The sequence below is a fragment of the Chrysemys picta genome, chromosome 6 (assembly GCF_011386835.1).
Source record: "Chrysemys picta bellii isolate R12L10 chromosome 6, ASM1138683v2, whole genome shotgun sequence".
NCBI classification, from domain to species: domain Eukaryota; kingdom Metazoa; phylum Chordata; order Testudines; family Emydidae; genus Chrysemys; species Chrysemys picta.
In genome coordinates, this window is record NC_088796.1 from 45,038,160 (window position 1) to 45,060,268 (window position 22,109).

The 22,109-nt window shown below is 38.1% G+C and overlaps 1 protein-coding gene across 12 annotated transcripts in view; it reads left to right on the forward strand.

Moving 5' to 3' along the window:
• AP3B1 (adaptor related protein complex 3 subunit beta 1) overlaps window positions 1-22,109 on the forward strand; it is a 580,418-nt gene that overhangs the window by 556,271 nt on the left and 2,038 nt on the right. For all 12 annotated transcript variants that reach the window (XM_065550060.1, XM_005288300.4, XM_065550061.1 and 9 more), the window contains 2 exons: window positions 4,382-4,479; window positions 9,922-10,060. In XM_065550060.1, the coding sequence (XP_065406132.1) occupies window positions 4,382-4,479; window positions 9,922-10,060 (237 nt within the window). The remainder of the gene's footprint in view (window positions 1-4,381; window positions 4,480-9,921; window positions 10,061-22,109) is intronic.

Genomic DNA, 22,109 nt, shown 5'->3' on the forward strand with positions numbered 1-22,109 from the left:
CATTACTCCTAGGCTGTCTGGAGTGTCCACTGGAAGACTACGCTCTTTCACAGTCTGTTGTTTTTGCTGATGGGCCATCAGCCCTGTCTGGCTTTTTCATTGTTGTACCTGAAGGGCCAGTTGTGGGTATCATCCAAGGTAGCACATTTGAAATACAGATACATGGTCAATATTCCTAACTTCGGATACAAAAATGATACATGCATACAAATTGGATAACCACATTCAGAAAGTCATAACCTTTCCAACGATACCTTAATGAGCCATCTTGCATGAAGTATATCTCAGTTGTGCCATATCCATATCATAAGCATATTTCCATATAGAATATGGAGTGTAATGTCACACCCAAAATCTAAGAGCCTGAGGGGTGGGAGTGGGCAGAAAGTCACCACAACTACTGAGAGAAGGGGGAGAGAGCTGAAGTGGAATGGGAAGAAGTGCTTGTATGCATTCCTTTCCCCTCCTTCAAAATAATGAGCAGACTTGGGGTCAAGGGAACGCAGCACACACTGAAAGATGGCAGAGAGATGGTCTGGTTACTAAACCCAGCCCCAAGAACTGAGCTCCTGCTCCTCCCAGTACTGCCACTGGAACCATTAAGGGCCAGTCTATGCTCTATTTCTGGTGGTACTTTGATCTGCTTCTGGGAAAGAGGGGAGACGATGCTCTGCATCCCTCTTCAGGCTTGATCTTTCATCTCTCTATATTCCTTAATTGAACACCTCCCAGTCCTCTCTCCCTGCAAGGTCCCAATCCTGTCTTATCAGGTTTTACCCCTGGAGCTTTCTCCACCTCAGTGGCTGCTCTGTGTTTCTCCTAGCCTCTTGCCAGACTTCTCTACTCAGGAGAGGATCCCAGGGTCATCTCTCCCCCTAGGCTTCCTCCTTGACCCGCCTAGGCTCTCTAGTCCCAGAGAGTGACTGCAAAGTTTCTCTCCTGCGTCTCTTTCTAATCTGCTTCCTTTCTTTATAGTCACCGCTGAGCTCCTTTCCCAGCTGGGCTTCATCTTTAATTAAGCCTGGCCTACTTTCCAAGTGCAGCCAGGTAGCATAGTTGTGTTTATATGTGGGATATACACTGCATCGCAGATCCCTATGTAGGGATTACAGGCCTGGAAAAAATACCAAAATTTAGAGTCACTGATATTCAGTGTAAAGAGAATTATAGTGATTGGAGCAAAGGAGGAATGGTTTTATGCAGCTGAAAAACAATTGTATCAAAGTATGCTGGATCTCAGCAATTCTAGCTTGAAATAAAGTAAATCTCACCTAATGACCATAAGAAAAAGCAACAAGCAGAAAACCTATTGATAAAGGAGGAGGTGGAAACAGGCATCAGATCCACAAAAGCTATTTTAATGGCTTTATTAAGAAATATTAATGAGTTTGTTACTTTGGGGGGGGAGAGTGGACTGTTTGGTTGGACCAGTGGTTCTCATCCTTTTCAGGAATCTGATTTATCTTGTGTACCTCAAGTTTCACCTCACTTAAAAACTACTTTCTTACAAATCAGACATAAAAATACAAGTGTGTCACAGCACACTGTTATTGAAAATTTGCTTACTTTCTCATTTTTACCATATAATTATAAAATAAATCACTTGGAATATAAATATTGTACTTACATTTCAGTGTGATACTTGAGCCTGTTTTTCACTTGTGAGCCTTGTCATTCTGGGAGGCAGTGAAGCGACAGCAACAATTAAGTTTTTCTCCATATTGAGTCTATTCCTACACTCAGGGCCACCATTAGGGGGGTGGCAAGCAGGGCAATTGCCTAGGGTCCCATGCTGTAAGTGGCCCTGCAAAGCTAAGTTGCTTAGGCTTGGGCTTTAGTACTGCACCTCAGGGCTCGGACTTTGGCTTTCTGCCCTGGGCCCAGCGAGTCTAACACCGGCCCTGGCAACCCCCTTAAAACGAACACGCGACGTACTTTGTGGTTGCAACCCACAGTTTGAGAACTGCTGGTATAGTATATAAAGCAGTATAAACAAGTCATTGTATGAAATTTTAGTTTGTATCGTCTTCACTCGTGCTTTTTATATAGCCTGTTCTAAAAGTAGGCAAATATCTAATTTAGTTGACGTACCCGCTGGAAGACCTCTGCATGACCACAAGAGCCACTGGATTGGACAGTACTTAATAAGGGTCCTCTCCCACTGCTTTAGAATACTTATGTAGGAGCCAAGCTACATTAATACTTTTCCACTATAAAAGGGTTAGATTGTATACATCTGGAGACACTATGTCGTCAATACAGTAGGTCAGATTAATGTATAAATAGCATGGTCTGCAGTAGATCCAACAGCATGTTGAATTATCCCATAATCGTTCTTGGTTACATTTTGAAAGTGGTTTTGTTTTGTTTTGTTAAATTATTATGAAGGTGTTGTTGAATCCCCTTATAGCCATTTGAGTTCAAACAAGCCACTTAACCCATATAGAAAAATGTTACCTGGGGCAATTGGCTAAAGAGTCACTCTTTCACTTCCAAATTCCTGGTGTTCTCATATGAAAAAATACTACAATGAAATAATATAATTGTTAAATCCTATGTCACAGCCCACTTCAGTCTCAACATATGCTGACTCCATCCTTGCTATTTCAGTTTTCTGTTGTCATTAGATAAACTGACAGCATTCAAACTATATAAGAAAAATAATGAATGTCAGGATTGTAAGCAGGGATAGAGTTAAAAATTATTTATAAAATGGAATAGCAACCTGTGACACACATCATTATAAAGCTTATCTCAGCCAGACTTTAAAGAATCATTTTAGTATATATTTACTGAGCTTAGATTTAGAGCAATAATGTCAGTTATTGTTCTGCTACATTACATTTAACACATCTACATTTGGCATTTAAAAGCTTAATTACAGCATATCACAAGTTTTAAAAATCAAATAATTTTAGAATATGTAAAATGTATCTTCTAAGTGTTTCTGTTGCAAAATTTGTAGCAGCTGGTTAAAATAAAGTAACTGGGACATAAAACAAATATTTTTCTGATTTCAGATACTTTGTCTTGTAATTTTTTTAATCAGAGGAAAACTATGACTTCTATATTAATCATCCAGTGCTGTTTCCTATATCAGCCAATCTAATTTCAGACTTCTAAGGTGAAAAAATTATTAAAAATCAATAGCAAATGTTTGAGATTAATTTAAATACCATGGATATTAATCAATTGATTTTTGTACTACTGATGATTGTACCAATATGTTTAAGTAGGATAACTCAGACATACAAGCAATCAATATTTGCTGATTATTTGGCACACCAGTTAATGAAGGGTTTTTTTCATCTTTCCAAAATTTCACTTTCCCTATGGCTAGAACAAAGATTTTAATTGTAAATGCATTCTTAACTGGATGTCGCATATCGTAGTCAGCCAGCCAAACATGGTAATGTCCACATACCTTGAATTTCTGTAAAATTAGTTTCAGGTACAAATAATTTGACCCTTGCAGAGAATGAGGTGAACAGTGTTTATCTTTTTTGTGGGGAGGGAAGGTGTTAAGAAGGAATCTGTAACATATGTTGTTTTTTAATAGCAGAATACTGCTGATGTGCTATTTTGTTGGTTTTTTTTAAACTATCCGCTGTTATGAAAACTAGTCCCAGCTTTGAGAGAGTTTCCATCAAGGCTTCTGATCAACCAGTAGCCTACTTTTTACTATGTCAAAAAATGAGACTTTTTCAAAATTGAACTGATAAAATATTTTTCTTGCTTTTCAAATTAGTTTCTTCTACGTTTCTCAGACAATATTCTGTGCCCTTCCAAATTATGTCCTTGTTAAGTTTAGAAGTGACTGTATTATAATAGATCTTTGGATTTTTTAGAAAAATGTTTCATACTAAATAGGAAGATTGTTTAAATATTTGTTCCTGGATATTACACTTTGCGTAAGAAAATTCTTTGTACTTACTGGTGGTATTAAAACAAGAGAAATAGAATCTTGCTAATTCAGACTAATTGCTGGGATGTTGCTGATTATTGAACTTTGCAAAATAACAAATGAACAAACAGTTTTTAAAAAATCATATAAGGTTGATTTTTAGCAAGCGTGTAGTTTAGTTTGTTATCTGATACTTTTTAGTTGACAAGAACATGTGCATAGCAATAAAAGTAACATTATTAGAAATACAAAAGCTCACTGCAGCACCTTGCTGTTACATCTATGCTGGGAAGTAGGATGAGACAACCAAATTTTTGGTGAGAATTAGCAGGGTTTTGGATTAGCAAAGTGAAAATCAGAAAGGTAAGTTCTACAGTATCAGTTGATAATATATTTGCTCCAATTTAATTTAGGTTATGTAGAATATTTTCTTACCAAAAATCTTTGTTCACTTCTGTGTAATTTCTCTTCTCTCAGTACAAAGGAAGATCACTTCAATGTTAATATTCAGCCCCCTGTTGGAGAACTACTTTTACCTGTCACTATGTCAGAGAAGGACTTTAAAACAGAGCAAGGTGAGAAATATTATTTTAGTAACTTTGATAAATGCATTTTTGATTTCCGTGTGCGTGCACTGCAATGCTTTTCACTTGCACATCTATACAGATGCCCAGAAATCACTTTATGTATGTAGCTATTGATGCTATTCTGTGCATTCACTTTCAATCTCAAACTAATGGCTTGGGTTAGAAAACACCTTCAGAAGCACACGGAGTGTGCATTCCAGTGGTACTTGACAACTGATTAATATATCTTTTAAAAAAACAAACAGTCCCTCCTCATACATAGTCCATAATCAACCTTTTGGCCTTGAGAGTTATGGTTTCCTAACATTGCTCACTAATGCATTTCATATTAGTGCTAATGGCAGGAATTTTAGACCCACCAGCTCAGAGAAATAATACAAATGTGTACTAATACAATGATGTCTGCTTTTATTAGTCTTTATTCCAAGCTATTGCTAGTATAGAGTTAATGTACTTTTTCTCCCAACTACTTTGAAGTTCATTACAATCAGACCCCTTTAAAACAACGCTTCTTACTATTAAAACCAAACTCTTTGGCTTCCCTTTGATGTAGCCTTTTAAAAAGGAACCATGTTGTTGTCTACACCTCGTCTGACAATTTTCTTAATGTAGTGCTTTTAAAGAAAATCGTCATTTCTGTACAATGCATGATTGTTGCTTGGCCTGGACTCCAATACATTTGATAATTTGAATGGTTCTTACTATATGAATAATACAAAATTATTATAGCTGGTTTTACTACATGTTAAATTGAACAATGCACACAGCTAAGAATTTTGTTCAGATTTACTGTAGTACTTTTCAAGTCCAAAAGCTTGAGCTTTGGATGCATTTTCAAATTTACAATGGTATATTGTCATCCATCTCAATGAATGGGGATTTACATGCGTAAATCCTTTCCCATTGAGATGAGAATGTACCCGTGGGATTCCATCTCATGGCTGTGTAAAGCTCAGAAACCCAGTATATCTATCAAGAAGTCAAGAACACCAACGAGTAATCCTATGCAATGCTATATATTATTAATCACTTTTGCATCATTTCTTAGTTACTTTTATATTTTAAATGATTAAGAATGAAATCTAAGTGTTACTTATATTATTTTCTGTGAAGTTGATCACTGCAGTGAAAAGTTAGGATTGTGAATTTTTTTCTTAACCAATTGATACTTATTTGCTGTTCTTACCCTTTGCTGGCTAAAGCCTGCCTCACTGCTTTGCACCTGCTCAGCAAACCCAGGTGAGTGATTAAATGAGGCTTTGGCACATTTGTTTTAAACTGTTCGCTTCTTAAAATTGTAGGTAGGGGTATACTGTAAGTAAAGAAGGTTATTGTACTGCTTTCCCCACTTTTTATTTTATTTTATTTTATTTTATTTTATTTTTGCTTGCTAGCTTGATATTTGATCATTTTCTATGCTTTGCTTTGACTGAGGGGTTTTTTCCCCCTGACTGACCATATAGAACCATGAGAACATAGAAGAAGTGCACTTTGAGAATAGCTATGGTCCTCTGTGGAGTTGTTGCCAAAATTCTTTTTTCTTTTGCCATTTTACTTCTATGGTTGTTGATTATTTGTCTGAATAAATCTGGCAGCTGTTTGCTATGTTTAATAGAGCAGAAAGGCTACTCTGAATAAAGCTATTTGAAATTTTGTTTATATGAAGTATTTGTAAATCCATGAAGGTCTCTTGGCATTTCTGTATCGTTCTTTCTGTCTTCCTGAATTCATTCTTTGATGCAGGACTTGATGCTGGCAAATTTACCACATTAAAAACCCTCCTCTATAGCATCTTTTTAGTTATAGAATTCAGCTGTTTTAGAAAACTCTTGGTAATAGAGGTCTCAATTCTAAACTTTACATGTGTATTTATTTGTTACACAGATCTAGGAATAGGTTGGAGTATTTTAAGAGAATTGCTATATGGGCTTGCTAAATGAAAATCCCAAATCAAAATAAGAAATGAATTTCCTCAAATTTTAGCAACACAAATCTTACTAGAGTAAAATGCAGGTCAGCTTAGAAGTTAACAAATGTGTTTCCATTCCATGTTAACTTCGATTTTACTTCATTCTCCAAATAAATCCGATTTATACACCTTATTTTTTATTTTTCTCCTTATTTTGGACATAAAATGTTTCAAACCTTGTATCTTAAGATACTTTTTGTTTTATGTTTGCATTCAGAGTTAATAATAGGAAATGGTGGAGGGGTGGGAAATAAGGGTGGCAGAAAATTTGTATGGGGAAAAATGAGACGATACACATGGCTTTTAAGAATTATTAGGGCTAAATTGCATGTGCAATCTAATAAGAATACTAAAGATGGAACATACAACATTATAGCAACATACAAGAAAACAATTCGCTGTTTCCCATCTTCACTCAGTTACACTATGTTGCTTTGCATTGTGAGTCACATTTTGCGTATTTCCTTTCCCCCCATGGCATAAGAAAGAGGGGTACAGACAGGGTGCTGAATATTCATGCCTGTGAAGGTTTCCTAGTGGCAACACTAGAAAACAGAAAGCTGTATTTATCTACATACTATGCATCATATGCTGAGCCATGCAACACTAGCTCACTTTGCTTTTAGTTCAGAACTGGGGAAACCTCTTTCAGGGTGATTCATTCCCTATCCATACAGTCTTGAGCAGCTGCTTAATTAATGTTGTGATTTTGTGATTTGACCATTTGGAAGCAATGGACTAATTAATTTTGTTATTTTAAATACTTGTTTCAGTCTTAGGCTTCAGCATTCCATGCTATATCTGCAGCACTTACTCAGACAAAACTCCATTTGGCTTCAGTGGGAATTCTGTCTGAGTAAGAACTGTAGCACAGGGGCCTCTATCCTCATGTCATCTTTCCTGACTCTTCCTTTTGAAATCAATGGCAAAGGTCCAGTTGACTTGAATGGGAATAGACTTGAGCTCAGTCTTCTCTGACAGATGACAATATATCAGCTGTACTTTGCATCAGTATAATTTTTTTTCCAATTTCATTTCCTTTTATTATTCAAACTGTGTATTCTTGATTCATTGTAACACTTAATTAACCCAAATTAATTGCCTTTCTGTGCACTGACCAGAGTTTTCTTAGATTCCAATGAGTAATGCAACGTTAAAGGTGGTGGCACAGGTTTCTTATAACATAGTTGTTTTAATTGGTTTCATTTTACAATTTTTTCATAGATAAAAATGTAATTGATAATTCTGCAAAAATTTTAAGTCAAGTATACATGGCACATTTTAATTTAGAAATACCAGGGATTAAAAAAACACGTTTACTTAATTTTATTAAGATTTATGCATCTAACTTGTGTTCCTAATAAGCAAGATGCTAATTCTTTAAATGGTCAGACATTTACTATTTTCTGGCCCTTAACTACCACAAGCAATCATATTTGATGCCCCTTAATTAGAGCACCTTTTTTTCTTTCCAGGTTCTTTTCCACCTCAGCAATCGAGACAATACATTTGCTTACCATGCTGCTCTCCTAAGTGTTCTTTTGCATGTAAATTAATCTTGATTCAGTTTACACTGTCATGCTGAGTGGTACAAATTGCCTATAACAATAAAACAGCATGAGTTAAAAATAAAGGGGGGTGGAAAGGCAGATTGAATGTGTGCCTTACTTGATAGGATGTTACTTTGCTTTATGCCAATACATTAGTCAACGATAATGAATCTTCTGTTCTGAAAAGCATGGTTTAGTTGATTTTTTTAATTTTACTTCAATGGAGCAGTACCTTGTCTTTTATAGAACAAGTTAGACAAACCATTAATGACAAGAGTGTTAAGGTTAAATATGAAGCAATGCATTCACTTCTCTGAGTGCTATCCATCTTTCCATTTACAGGAGCTTGACAAAAGTACTGGCTTTGTACAACATTTCCTTTAATTACATGCTGTGGGAAACAGGCTTTTAACATAAACATAGTTGCATTCATTTATTCAGCATTTGCTCTTCAATAGAGCTTAATGGAGAAGGTTTAAATCCTAAATGAGTACACACATCTCTCAGCAGTGTTGTCAGTCCCTGTGCTCTGCTTAAAAGCAGTTTTAGATTGCTTATGTAGTTTTTAAAGCTTTTGCCTAATATTGAAGTTAAACAGTCTGAAACAGAATGTACTGTTTCCAAGGTTAGATAATGCTAATGCTGATTTTTTATAGAAGATAGATATTTATTTTTGCTTTTGTCATGAGTAAATCATGTTCTAAAATATCCCCTGTATTACTTATTTATTTATTTTATTTTTTTATCCAGAATTTCAGATTTTATGACAAAAACTGATTCAAATTCTAATGTATGGCTATGTTGACTTTTTAAAATCAAATTTATTAAGCATCTGAATGGAATTTGCCGTATATTGTGTATACATTTCTAAAAGGGTAGGATTTTTGAGAATTTTAAATAGTTTCGATTACTTAATTTTATTGTTCATATAAATATCTGACACTGATTTAATTCTTTACTGCTTCTACTTGAGGTCCTACATTTCATTGTTTTACAAACAGTTTTTAGCATCTGAATATAGCATAGATTCCTGCAGGATTTTCATATAAGGACTGTGTGAAGCTCTCTAGGGGTGTTTTTTCTGGATTTTAATTAACATAGATGACCTGCTAAATGCTGTTCTAAGCACGGGGTGTTGATGTAAAAAAACATTTCTTATATATAACCTTCTTGAATTACATTTCTCCTTTCATTTTTATTCAATTTTTTTCTTCATATGATAGCATGGAGGGTTGACATTTGAGCTGTATTTTGTAATGATGTATTTTAATCAAATATAGTTTATCATTACATTCCTTAAGAGACCGATACTAGCTGAGTAAACAGTGTTTCTCAGTTTCTGATCTGATCATTTTAACTTTATCTTCATGAATTAAACTGATCTGATTGACTGCGAAAAGAAAAGATTTGAAATTCAAAGAATAATCTGCAATGAAATTACAACTGAGTATAGTGGTTTTATTCTTATACGATTGAAAAAATTCTTTAGATGTGGCCTATAGTTCAAATTTGTCTTATTTCAAAACTTTTGTTTAATATTTTATATCCGTATGTTTGCTGTGTTCTATATTATGTACTCTTTCTGAAAAGGAACCACTTTGGCTGCACACAAATTTATTAATATCACATCATTGTTCAGTTATTACTATTTTCTTTTCTGTAACATTAAATTATTTTAAAATCACAAGTTAATTGGGCTTTTATATAAATCTACACATACTTCAATTTTTTAAAGTCAGTTTCTTGATAAATAGTTTAATTTTATATGTAATTTTCTTCTAGGAAACCGAGAAAAATAAAGTTTGTCTTTTTGCTCTTATTCAGTAACAGACCATATATTTGTTTCTGTAGATTTCCTAAAGTATTATAAAACAAAAAAGAAAACAAAAAACACTCCTCTTAATGTTTTAGGAATGCTCACCGGAATGAATGAGACCTCTACAACAATCACTGTTGCTCCACAGAATTCCACTCGTCTTGTGTTACTTGAGAAGGTGGTAAAGGCAGCAAACTTGGGTGTTGTTCCATCTGGTCAAGATAACATACACAGGTAAGCTAAGGCTGACATATGCAGTGGAACAAAGTGATTCGGTGTCAATGTGCATAATCTTACATTTATAGCTGTAGAGTGGAGTTTCACTTGAGAATCGTGAGAAAAATAAGAGTCCAAATTCAGAGTTCCAAAAGGCATTTTTTAAATATTTTCTCTTGATTGATTTGATTTTTAAGCTTTTCCTTCCTTTTGTATATCTAAATTTGGTAACCATGAAAGAAAACTAATGTCAAGCTACTTTCTCCATTCAGATCTACCAATCTGCCTACACTCTGACTTACAACAGACCTTACTTATCCTGTTCTTCGCTTCCTTTAAAAATATCTCCATTTGGTTCAAAATGTAGCAGCCTGTTACTGATCAGTGGTCAGGAAGATTTTATCATCCATGACCTCATCCAAAGAAACTCCTGACCTGGCCTGCATCACAGAATCCTGAGTGGGTGTTGACTCAGGCCCTGACTCTAGCTCAGGGATCGGCAACCTACGGCACACGTGCCAAATACGGCACGCAAGCCGATTTTGAGTGGCATGCTGCTGCCTGCCGCGGTCCTGGCCCTCAGCTTCCCCCACCCCCCGCTCTCCCCTGCAGGGGCAGGAGGCAGAAGCTTGGTCCTGCGGCAGCCAAGCTTCCCCCCTCCCCCGCTTCTTCCCCCAGCATGGTGCTTTCCTGCCCCTCCTCCTCTCCTTCCCTGCGCCAATCAGCTGATGGCCCTTGCGAGGGGGAGGGGGAAGAGTGGCAGCGTGCTCGCTGCTCCGTTGAGAAGGCAGAGAAGAGGTAGGGACGGGACCTTGGGGAAGGGGGTGGAACAGGGCATATCCCATATGGTAGCATCCCCACGAGCCGAGCACCCCAGCCCTTTGCCCTGACCCCTAACCCCCCCACACACACACAGACTTCTGCCCTGCACCTCCAGACCCCCAGCCCTCTGCCCTGACCCCTGAACTCCCCCCCCACACCCAGCCTTCTACCCTGCACCCCCCTCAGCCCTCTGTCCTGATCCCTGAACCCCCCCACACCCAGCCTTCTACCCTGCACCCCCCACATCCCTCAGCCCTCTGTCCTGATCCCTGAACCCCCACACACCCAGCCTTCTGCCTGCACCCACACACTCCCCCAGCCCTCTGCCCTGAACCCCCCCCACACCCCCAGCCTTCTGCCTGCACCCACACACACCCCCAGCCCTCTGCCCTGAACCCCCCCACACACCCAGCCTTCTGCCTGCACCCCCACACACACCCAGCCCTCTGCCCTGATCCCTGAAGCCCCCCCACACCCAGCCTTCTGCCCTGCACCCCCCACACACCCCCAGCCCTCTGCCCTGAACCCCCACGCCCCCACACATCCTCTGCTCTGACCCCTGAACCCCCCCAGGTCTGGGGTCCCGACTGCCGGCCCCTTGCCAGCTGGCGTCCCGGCCACAGGCCCCGCTCAGCCTGCTGCCGGCCTGGGTGAACAGAACACCAGGCTGGCGGCGTAAGATCAGCATTTTCATTTAATTTTAAATGAAGCTTCTTAAACATTTCGAAAACCTTGTTTACTTTACATACAACAATAGTTTAGTTATATACTATAGACTTAGAGACCTTTTAAAAGACGTTAAAATGTATTACCGGCATGCGAAACCTTAAATTAAAGTGAATAAATGAAGACTCGGCACAACTCTTCTGAAAGATTGCCTACCCCTGCTCTAGCTCTTCTCATCCTTCCTGTCTACTTAGGCACCAAAGACCTAGACTAATTGAAGACCATTCAAAGTAGCAATCTTTTTCTAGTCCAACCTCAAATACAGAAGGGGACACCTAGAGGAAAAAGGGTAATATTTTGAAAGTGTCTAAATTATTTTGGAGCCTTACTCCCAAATGTGACTTAGGCATTCAGGAGCCTAAATCCCATTGACTTTCATTGAAACGTAGGTGACTTGAAAAATTTTGGTTAAAATTTTCAAAAGTCATGCAATTATGTGGCAAATGCAGAAACAAGTCTAGTGTGTGGATGCGCTTAATTTCTAAACCTCTAAACACCAAATGTTTTCTAGGCGACCTCACTGAGATGCTGTTTGACATGGATATGACATTCCCAAGATTTAATGTCTGGAAGATTTCCTTATCCACGTTGACAAATATTTCCCAGTATGGCCCAAAACCACCTACTTGGCTTTTCACAAGTAATCCCTGCCCCTGCCCTCACAGCTAGTCAATCCCTGGAACTGATTTCTGAACTAGAAGAGGATTCAGGAAATGGGAGCTATTACCTGCCTGTTCTGATTTGAACATCCTCCACCAGGTTGAGCTCTGACCCCTTCCGGTTTACATGCAAGAATAACATTTCTTTTTTTTTTTTTTTTTTTTCTCTGAGAAAAATCACCCACTTCTGAGAGAGCCTTTTAGAATGCTAGGAGCCACTCATTCCACAGAAGACTGATAATCTGATACATTCCTTCCTTTGAATTCAGACCGTTCATGTAACAGAATGTCTTGGAAGCACTGCAGGAACATTGTGTCACCTGCGCTTCCCTGTGGCATTTGATATGGTCAGCCATGGAATGCTGTTTTACCTCAGACACGGTGGGATTAGTGGGATAACATTGGATATGTCTACGCTGAAGCTGGGAGCAAGCCTCACGGGCTGGGTAGACAGTCATGCTAGCTTGCTAAAAAATAGCAGTGTGGACGTTGCGACTTGGGCAGCAGCTCAGGCTTTCAAGGCTGCTCAGCCTCCTGGTCTGAGCTCTAAGCCACAACATCCACCTGCTATTTTTAGCACACTAGCTCAAATAGAATATAAATAACTGAATTAGAGAAGAACCCTGTAGATTGCTTTGTGCAACTGAGGTCATCAGAGAACCCTCAGAAATTGGTTCTTATACAGACTTCTCATCGCCCCACACTTCTCCAAATGGGCAATAATGTAGGTTGCTCTCTATGCTCCAGGAGAATTTCTTGGCAGTTTTATTCCATTTTTTTTCATGTATTTTAAGAAACCTGGAGGGTTGAAGAGAATAACAGACTTTAGGGATCTCAACAGACCATCTATGAACAAGAAATTGCAGATTGAGACACGAGCTCTCAATCCTCACCAGCATTCATCCAGAGAATTTCCTCACTTGACTTTCAAAAAGTGGAATTGCACATCCCCATCAGATGGAGACACCTAAAGGTTCCTCATGTTTGCTTTCATATCCTTCCACTTCCCTTACAAACCCTTTCTCATTTGGTCTTTTAACAACACAAAAAAAGTGTTCACAAAAGTATGGTTACAGTCATTGCAGACTTTTGCATACTTAACTGAAAAAAGTGGGAATAACTTAGACTTCTTAAATCAGAAAACCATGGCCGCCTTGTAATTGGCAAAGTATCATATAATGTGACTCAATATCATGCACATAAAAGGCATCTGAAGTGTCAAGCAGATTAGCTCAAAAAGATGGGTCCACACAGGGAAATGGTCTTTGAACACTACACTTTCATCTGTCTCAAAATACAATAACAGCTCATCAAGCTGTAGGTAGTAGCAGACACAAGAGAGAAATCTGTTGCTCAGAGATAAAAGACCACAGGGCCAGATGTGAAGAACACACTGGACCTGATTCACTGTTCCTTTGCTTTGTTTTTATGCTTGTATAATTCCACTGAGGTCAATAGAATTGTCTGTTTAAACTGATATAATGGAGTGGAGAACCAGGCCATCCCAAGACTGTCTGATATCTGTATTCCTTCCCCTTCTTCTTCTAGTCTTAGTCCCATGTGTAAGGGGCCGGATCTTCAAGTCTTTCTTCTCCATTCCAGTCTGTCTTGAAGCAGTTCCTCAGAAACTCCATAGCTAATCAAGTCCTATTGTATGATATCCATCCATCTATTTTGGGTCTTCCAGCCCTTCTCTTACCCTCCACTTCTAAGTTAAACACCGTTTCCTATATATTCTTCCCGTCTTTTTTTCATATGCCCAAACCATCTAAGCCTGGATTCCCTCAACTTTTCTGTAATTGGTACCACCTTCATACTTCCCCTAATACGTTTGTTCCAAATATGGTCCATCCTTGTAACTCCAAGCATGCATTTTAACATTTTCATTTCCACTGTATTCAAGATCTGCTCCTGTCTCTTCCTCAGTGTCCAGCATTTGGTGCCATACGAAAGTATATTACTTCTCCTCCCATGCCCTGAAACCCCTTCTGAGCAAGTTGGTGTTCATTTCCCCAATCTTGTGGCCAGCTGAGCTGTACTGCAAATTGATGTGGCTAGGAACACAGTTGTCATCGAACTTCCATTTTTAGAGCTTTACTCACACAGGGCCTGATCACTGAGTGAAATGAAAAACCTGAACCTAGCAGAGTGGACGCTGAACAGAGTTAGATGAGCTGAGCTAGATATTCAGACAGTTATCTCACACAGCTCTCCTTGCAGCTAGCAAAGAATCCACATTCAGTGACCTCAAATGATAGCATGAAGTGGCTTAGAAAGGAACAATGACATCTACATATTTTCTGTTGTGAAATTCCTTCAGGAGGGCTTGACCATGGGCCAACACTCTGAAAGGACACATGGCATCAATAAGGTCAGTCTTCAGGTTTGATATAGAAAAGGTCATTATCTGCTCAACCCAATGTAGCTGGATTGCCTTGTTGGAGATAATGAAACCTCAAACTTTTTATTGTCCTTAATCTATTGTTTCATGGTCTGTTACAGCTTTTGAAACAATGAGCTCAATGTCCATCTCATTCCTAACTGTTAAAAAAATGGTCTTTGTAATGGTCATGTCTTCTTCCCAGACAGCATCAGAACTTAGAAGCCTTGTTAGTAGAGATTTGGTATCTCATATTCCATTACAACACTATTGCTCTAAGGACACTAGTCAACTCTGCATCCAAACAAGTCTTCAACAGGAATCACAATATTCTCCTCCCAGCATTTTGCCCAAATCCAAAACACAAAAATGTAACTATTGCATACCTACCTTTCTTATAACTTTAACATCTGTAGTGATAGCTGAGAGTCCGGAAGCTTAATCTTAAAAAGAAAAAACAGTATAGGAAGTCAAATTCTGTTCCTGAATTTTCACCCAAATCAAAGAAGAAAGAAGGCCCTGACTATGATGCCATCTCTACCTAGATCAAAAATATACTGGGAACGCAGGATTATGAGCCTATTATAGCAGATGAGTATTGAAGTCCTGTGTATTGGCTGAAGAAAGTGGAAGAACAGCAGTCTGGTCCAGTATACACATTTTCATAAAATACTAAAAAATGGAACCCTACAGTATCCGCATTGATTCTTCAATAGCCTTCCTCTGTCCTCTTGTACTTCAGTCTAATATGCTGATTGTGCTCATCCCTCCCTATTGTTTCATTGCCTGTCATGTGCCAGATGTGGTGGATTAACAGACTGTCTCTCAAAGGAAAGTGATTTGGGGTTACTATACAATTTCTGTTTTCAGAGAAGGATAATGTCTGCTGATCAATAATCTTCCCACCCCTTTAGTATGGGGACCGTTGAATTGGGGTGTGTTTTTTGTGTATGTGTATTCAGGATCAATCTCAAAGATCCAGCTGGGAAATTGATTCTCTGTGTGAATAGCACAGTTTTTAGTAACTTTGGGGGGGAAAATTGGCCTAAAGTTAGTATGCAAGTCCCATCAGCTCAAGGCACAATATATATAATCACTCCAGGCGCTTCCAACCAGTCAGTAAGAGGGGACATGACCCACATACTAAGGATAAGTAGAGAAGAGAAATTAATGGGAATATTTGTAACTATTCCATGTTAACTCATTGGAACCCAAATCTGTGTTCCTGCTGGTTAACCAATGAGGTCTTCCTTATAAATTGAAGAGTACTGAGGCAGGGCAGTGGCTCTTTCTGAAGACCCACTCTGCCCTGCTTCAGTCCAGAAGCCTCTTCTGAATCTTTGGCCTCCAGATGGTGCTGGCATGGGAGCTCAAGGGAACTGAAATCTTCCTCTGGCAATGGCTCCTATGAAGCAGTTGCTGGAATTGTTCTGCTTCCATGGCTTCTTAATTTTGGGGTACAGACACTTACTCTTCTCAGAAGGAACAGGAGTACTTGTGGCACCTTAGAGACTAACACATTTATTAGAGCATAAGCTTTCGTGGGCTACAACCCACTTCTTTGGATGCATATAGAGTGAAACATATATTGAGGAGATATATATACACACATACAGAGAGCATGAACAGGTGGGAGTTGTCTAAGGTGCACTGAGTAACCATTTATAATAGGCGTAGGCAAGTATATTTATAATAGGCGTAGGATGTCCATTTTGCTTCCTAACTTCTCTAGTAAAGTCTAGATAAAGGATTAAGTGCCCTAGGCTAAACACGTAACTATTCCAACTGGTTCTTACTGGATTGATGATGGACTGATACATCAGACCTTATTCTTCAGTTATAAACCTAGTGGAACCAGGGCCGGCTCTAGCTTTTTTGCTGCCCCAAGCAGCAAAAAAAAGCGCCGCCCCCCAGGCCCCCCGCCGAGCGCCGCGCTGCCCCTCGCCGAGCGCCGCCGGAAACCCCCCCCCCCCGAGCACGGCCCTCCCGCGCCGGAACCCCCCCCCGAGCGCCGAGCCCTGTGCTGCCCCCCACCCGCCGAGCTCCGCGCCGCCGGAACCCCCCCCAGCGCCGAGCCCCTGCTGCCCGCCCCACCTGCCGAGCTCCGTGCCGCCGGAACCCCCCCCCCGAGCGCTGAGCCCCGTGCTGCCCCCCCACCCGCCGAGCTCTGCGCCACCGGAAACCCCCCCCCCCAAGCGCCGAGCCCCGTGCTGCCCCCGCCCCGCCTAGCTCCGCGCCGCCGGAGTCCGCCGAGCGCCGCCAGGAACCCCCCCCCCCCCCCCGAGCGCCGCCCCCCCACCGGGCCGCGCCCCCGCGGAATGCCGCGCCGCGCTCCCCCCGCCACCCCTTACCAGGTGCCGCCCCAAGCATGTGCTTGGGTGCCTGGTGCCTGGAGCCGGCCCTGAGTGGAACATTGAAAATGAAGTCCTACTTTTCCTATAAATTTCTGTTCGGGTCTTTTAATGGTAGGAGACCAGAGCTGTAAATAGAACATTATATCAATGCCAACATGCATTTCAGCTTTAAAACTTTTGGAAACTTGAAAGAGTAGGGTTTTTAATACTTTTTTAATATTTGATTTATGATAGTAATAATGACTTTTAGGAAAAGATTTTTCCAGGTTGTTAATGACCAGCTAGGTTAAACCTCAGGCCTTCTACACCTCCAGCTAGTTATAAAATGCCAGAAAATGTCCTCCCTATTGGTCAGTATTCCTTAAGTAAATATTTCTTTCCCTAACTCAAGAGAGAAGTAGAATGTTTTAGTAGAAATGTATCCTTTATAGAAATATTCAGAGGCTATAGCTGGAAGGTGTTGCCAAGTTACCTACCCAAGTGTTTATCCTTCCAGGAAATGAGACTTTCTCATTGGTAATAAAAGGTTTATATATTGAAAAGTGCTGAGTGCTGATACAGTTTTCAAGTATCATCAGCATTCAAAGGTTTTGATTAATAGGTATGAAATACTTTTGAGTAAACATCTTTGTATAACATCAGTCCTTGAGAATCTTTTAATTCCTTAGATATGTTATTGAATACAAGGAGCTACAATGTTTGTTATAGGGTTAGGTTTTTTTAATTAACTTTAAGAAAATGCAGATTTCCGCAATCTTAAAAGTGTATGTGAAAGCTATTTATATCTTAAGTTAATCAAAATAGATTGTTCTATCCTAGCTTATTTGCTGTCCACTAGAGGACAGCACTGCTTTTGTATCTGAATGCATTAAAGTGCAGAATATGTGCAGCATTTTCTTTGAAAAAACAAACAGCAACCTCTGAGTTAATTGTTTAAACAAAAAGCATTTAACATTTGCAAAGATAACCAAACGAGAGTTTTTTTATCTAAAAGATTTTATCATTTTTATTTGTTGACTTTGTGTAAGACAAACTGTTTTCTGTGATTAAATACATTTTTGCAAAAGGAAATTTATTTCTTGTTTTCAAAAATGGAAAGTACGTAATTCTCAAACACTTATGTTAAATGCCTGATTCCCTAAGAACAGAAGAGTACAAAGAACAAAACAGATGCAAGAACAAAACAGGCTAACTATTGTGTGTTGGTGGTGAGATGGTGGTCTATTGATCCAACTTCTTAACCAATCCAAGTTTTGCAAAGCAGACTTGGGTTCTCAGACCTTAGATGCTGAGTAGGTTACTGAGTTGATGATAGATATTTGATGAAGTAGTCTGAAAGTGGATGTAGCACCCTCACTGACCATTACATGGAGCAGTCATAGTGATTAGCAGATAAGTCTTACAGGCTCATTTGCACATCTGACTTTCACAGAAATACAGTGAGATTGCTGAGTAGCAGCTGAGGCCAGGCTTCTGGAATCTATTTTTGGCAGAAAAAATTAGCATGCTAAAAATGCTACAGTACATCACTGGTCCTAGTTTATCCATAAAATAAAATGTTTTTCATTAAACCCCTAAATGTTTAATATTTCTATCATCACAATATAATTTGATTTGAACATAAGTATGTTGAAAATTTTAAGGGAACTTTTTAATTCAATAAAGTTGTTTTTCAAGAAAACATGACACTATCTGAAAAATGAAAGAGATATCAAAATGATTATAAAATTATATCTATGGTGTAAATGCTCTTTAATCTAGTTTTCTCTGCTTTTAATAATTTAATTGATGCTAGTGAAGTATTTTCTGAGATGAAAATCATTAGTTTTTTTTAAATTGATTTTCAAGTCTTTTCTTGTGAATGTGTTACTATTTTCTATTTTTAATACGTTTGAGATTACAAGCTTTGGTCACCCCTGTATCAGAACCATATAGGCATATACTGTTAAATCTGTCCCCAATATATCTTTATTCAAGTTCTAAAGTTTCTATGACAGCTAAACAGTATAAATATCCACTATTTTACCATTTTTGAGATCCTTAGGTAATTACAAAGTAAAACTTGTATATAAATACAGTATTAGCCAAAGTAAATCAAAACTTCAGAGTACTGAAATTACAAAATTGTATAATTATTTATTCTTGATAACACATAGGAAAATAATGCTTCATAGCTGTTAACTCTGGTATTTGGAAGTAGAAGACTAATTTATACCAGTATTTCTTACATACATTCATTGTGCAACTTCATTACACATTTGTCAACTTCGGACTAATTATTTTTGTACAGCTAGGGCAGGGCATTGCATCTTGTGATTGTCTTTCTTACTAATAGGATTCTGTCTGCTTCAGCAGGCAGTAATTGAAGGCTTCATGTACAGGATAGAAAAAAAAAGTTTTAGCCTGAGTGGGCCATTGTCACTGTTTCTGATAACCAGCAGAACAGAAAACAGGAGAAAATTGAACTTAGAGTAGAACAATCAGAGACCAGGAAGACTGTCCATGAGAAGAGAAAGTATGTCTTAATATTGTTGAATTAACTGTAGCAAATCCTTGTTTTGTTGTAAACAAATGTTCTGTTTGTGAATGTTCTGCTAGAAATTAACTCATAGTTTTGTATAAATATTAATTATTTAAGAGTAGGTATTGAGAGTATATTACAGTTTTTTTTGCAATGTATCTGGTAACTAAGAATTTTTGCAATTCTTTAAAGTACTTGGATCATGAATTTTAGTCCCTTTTTGTTTACAGAAACAGAAACTACTTCCATTTTTATGTACAGTGGTTACCATTAAAAGGTCAGCATTTGGCAAATGTTACCGCACTGTAATATCTAAGATACTCAAATTTCCCTTATATTTGAAATAGTAAAGAACTAGATTTCATACATCACTGTTGACAAATGTTGATTTCAATAAAAAATTATCACTATGCCTTTCCCCCTTCCCCCCCGCCCCCAAAAAAAAATTGCACACACAAAACAAAGTTTTTGAAAGATGTAATAAGTTTAAACTGAAACTCTCAAGGTTAATGGACGGGCTTATTTGACTTACCTATTCTTTTTCTTTTTTGTTTAACCTTCTGAGAAAGATTTGGTTTTTGCACATGCATAACATCCTCCTCTGCCTACCCAAGTACTTTTTGTAAATGGAAAAAAAAAAATACCCATAATCCAGTATATGTGAGTAATGCTATAAATGACACACCACCATTATGCGTGTGCTGTAGGGAGAAATATTCTGACAGGAAAACTTTCATTTTCAGGTTTCCAATCTGGTTGATACAAACAATGGGGTGGGGGATAAATTAAAAATGAAAAATAACTAGATGATCATGTGAAATCATTTTAAACATACTGCTTAACTATATAAAACAATTGAATTATCACAGATATCACGGTTTTGTATCTACTGGTAAAAGGTTTTTTTTTTTTTTTCTTTTTTAATGGCAAACATTGTACTTGTACTCATTTACTTTTAGTATTTTTCCAGGTCTATTGGTGTGCTACCCTCTATCACAGCAGGCCCATTCTAATAGCTGTTAACATTCCACACCTAGTGATGTCCCACAGAAGGCCTTTTCTACCTCTACAAACAACTACAATTTACAATTTAAACTTGATAGATACAACAGTGTAGTTTTCCAAGGATTATTTCAAAGCCACACTGAAGTCTGATGTCATAATAAATGGAATATAGCTTCCTGTATGTATGTTAGTGTACCCTGGTACAAAAAGTAGGGATAAAAACTGACATTATGAGACAAAAAATGTTCCACAGCTTCCTATAAAGAGTAAACATATTGTACATAAGTGATTTATTTTCATTACTGAACAATATTGAATGGTATTCTCATATCTACAAATCTAGTTGATTAGATCACAATTTTGTTAAAATGCTAGTGGATTGACTATCTTAAGAGTAAAACATCTGATAAGACTTCTTCTCTTTATCCTAATAATCAGATGGTCCTCAAATAATCCTACTATAACAACCACTACTTTAAAACGTCTTAATTGACACAAGTGGTCTTACTGATAATTAATCTTGTATCTAAACATCAGCCACCTTATCATTTCAGAACTGAGTTTAGCTTCAGAAATGTACATTCCTTTTGAATATATGTTTCTACTGTAGCTAATTTTGCAATGTAATGATCTTGTGGATTTTAGGGAACAGACTTTGCTTTCCACAGCCCAAAACAGGTTTACAATTTAACTAGCTCTTTCTTTAACAGTGAAATAAGTCAAGTGATTTTCCATTAGACATCTGCTTTCAATAAATGTCAAAATCAGTGTCCAATAGAACAGACATTTAGTAAATATTGTAATTGCATACACGCTAATAGTTTATGTGAAATAGTCAGCACATATTTAGATTCTGCAACAAATACAAGACTCGCGTTTTCATTAGAGAATTTTTATTTATAATGATTATCCCCCTACCTGGTGTTTTAAATGGCATGTATAAAACAGTCAACAAAACTGACCTCTGGTGAGACTTTGGGCTCCATTTGCTTTATCATAACATTGACTTTATATCACTTTCTGTTTTTAATAGAAAAGAGGTAAAAAGAGCCTTGGGGCTATGAAACACTGCAGGAACTCCAACTACAGAGCTTTTTATGTGTGCATTCAGACATAATCTGCTTCTGTGTTGTCCCAAGACACAAGTGTTAAGTAAATAAAGAGACTAATAAGACTATTGTTTACATAATTATCACCCTGTCAAAATCAACATGAGAAATACCGAAATTTACATTGTGAAGCAAATAGCCAAGATGACAGACACAACTAAATAAGTAGTTAATTTTTAAGGTGGTAGTTTTGTAGTTAGGAAAAAGCTAGGTTTTCCTATTGGAGGAAGACTGGTTAGAATGCATCTATAACCTGGACAAAAGAAATATATTTACCTGTGATAGGAAACTTTTGAGAAATGACTTGTGTCCTAAATTAGTATGATGTGTTATGAGTTTTTGATGTACTTAAACATAATTTTTTAAAAATTACATCTCATTTAAAGAGAATCTGCTTCCTGCGTAAGTAGCTAATATTTTAATTAAGTCTGGAGTGAAGTTTTTTGAGTATCTCCTCATAAACTCCCTCTTTTATGTTGATGGTAATTAAA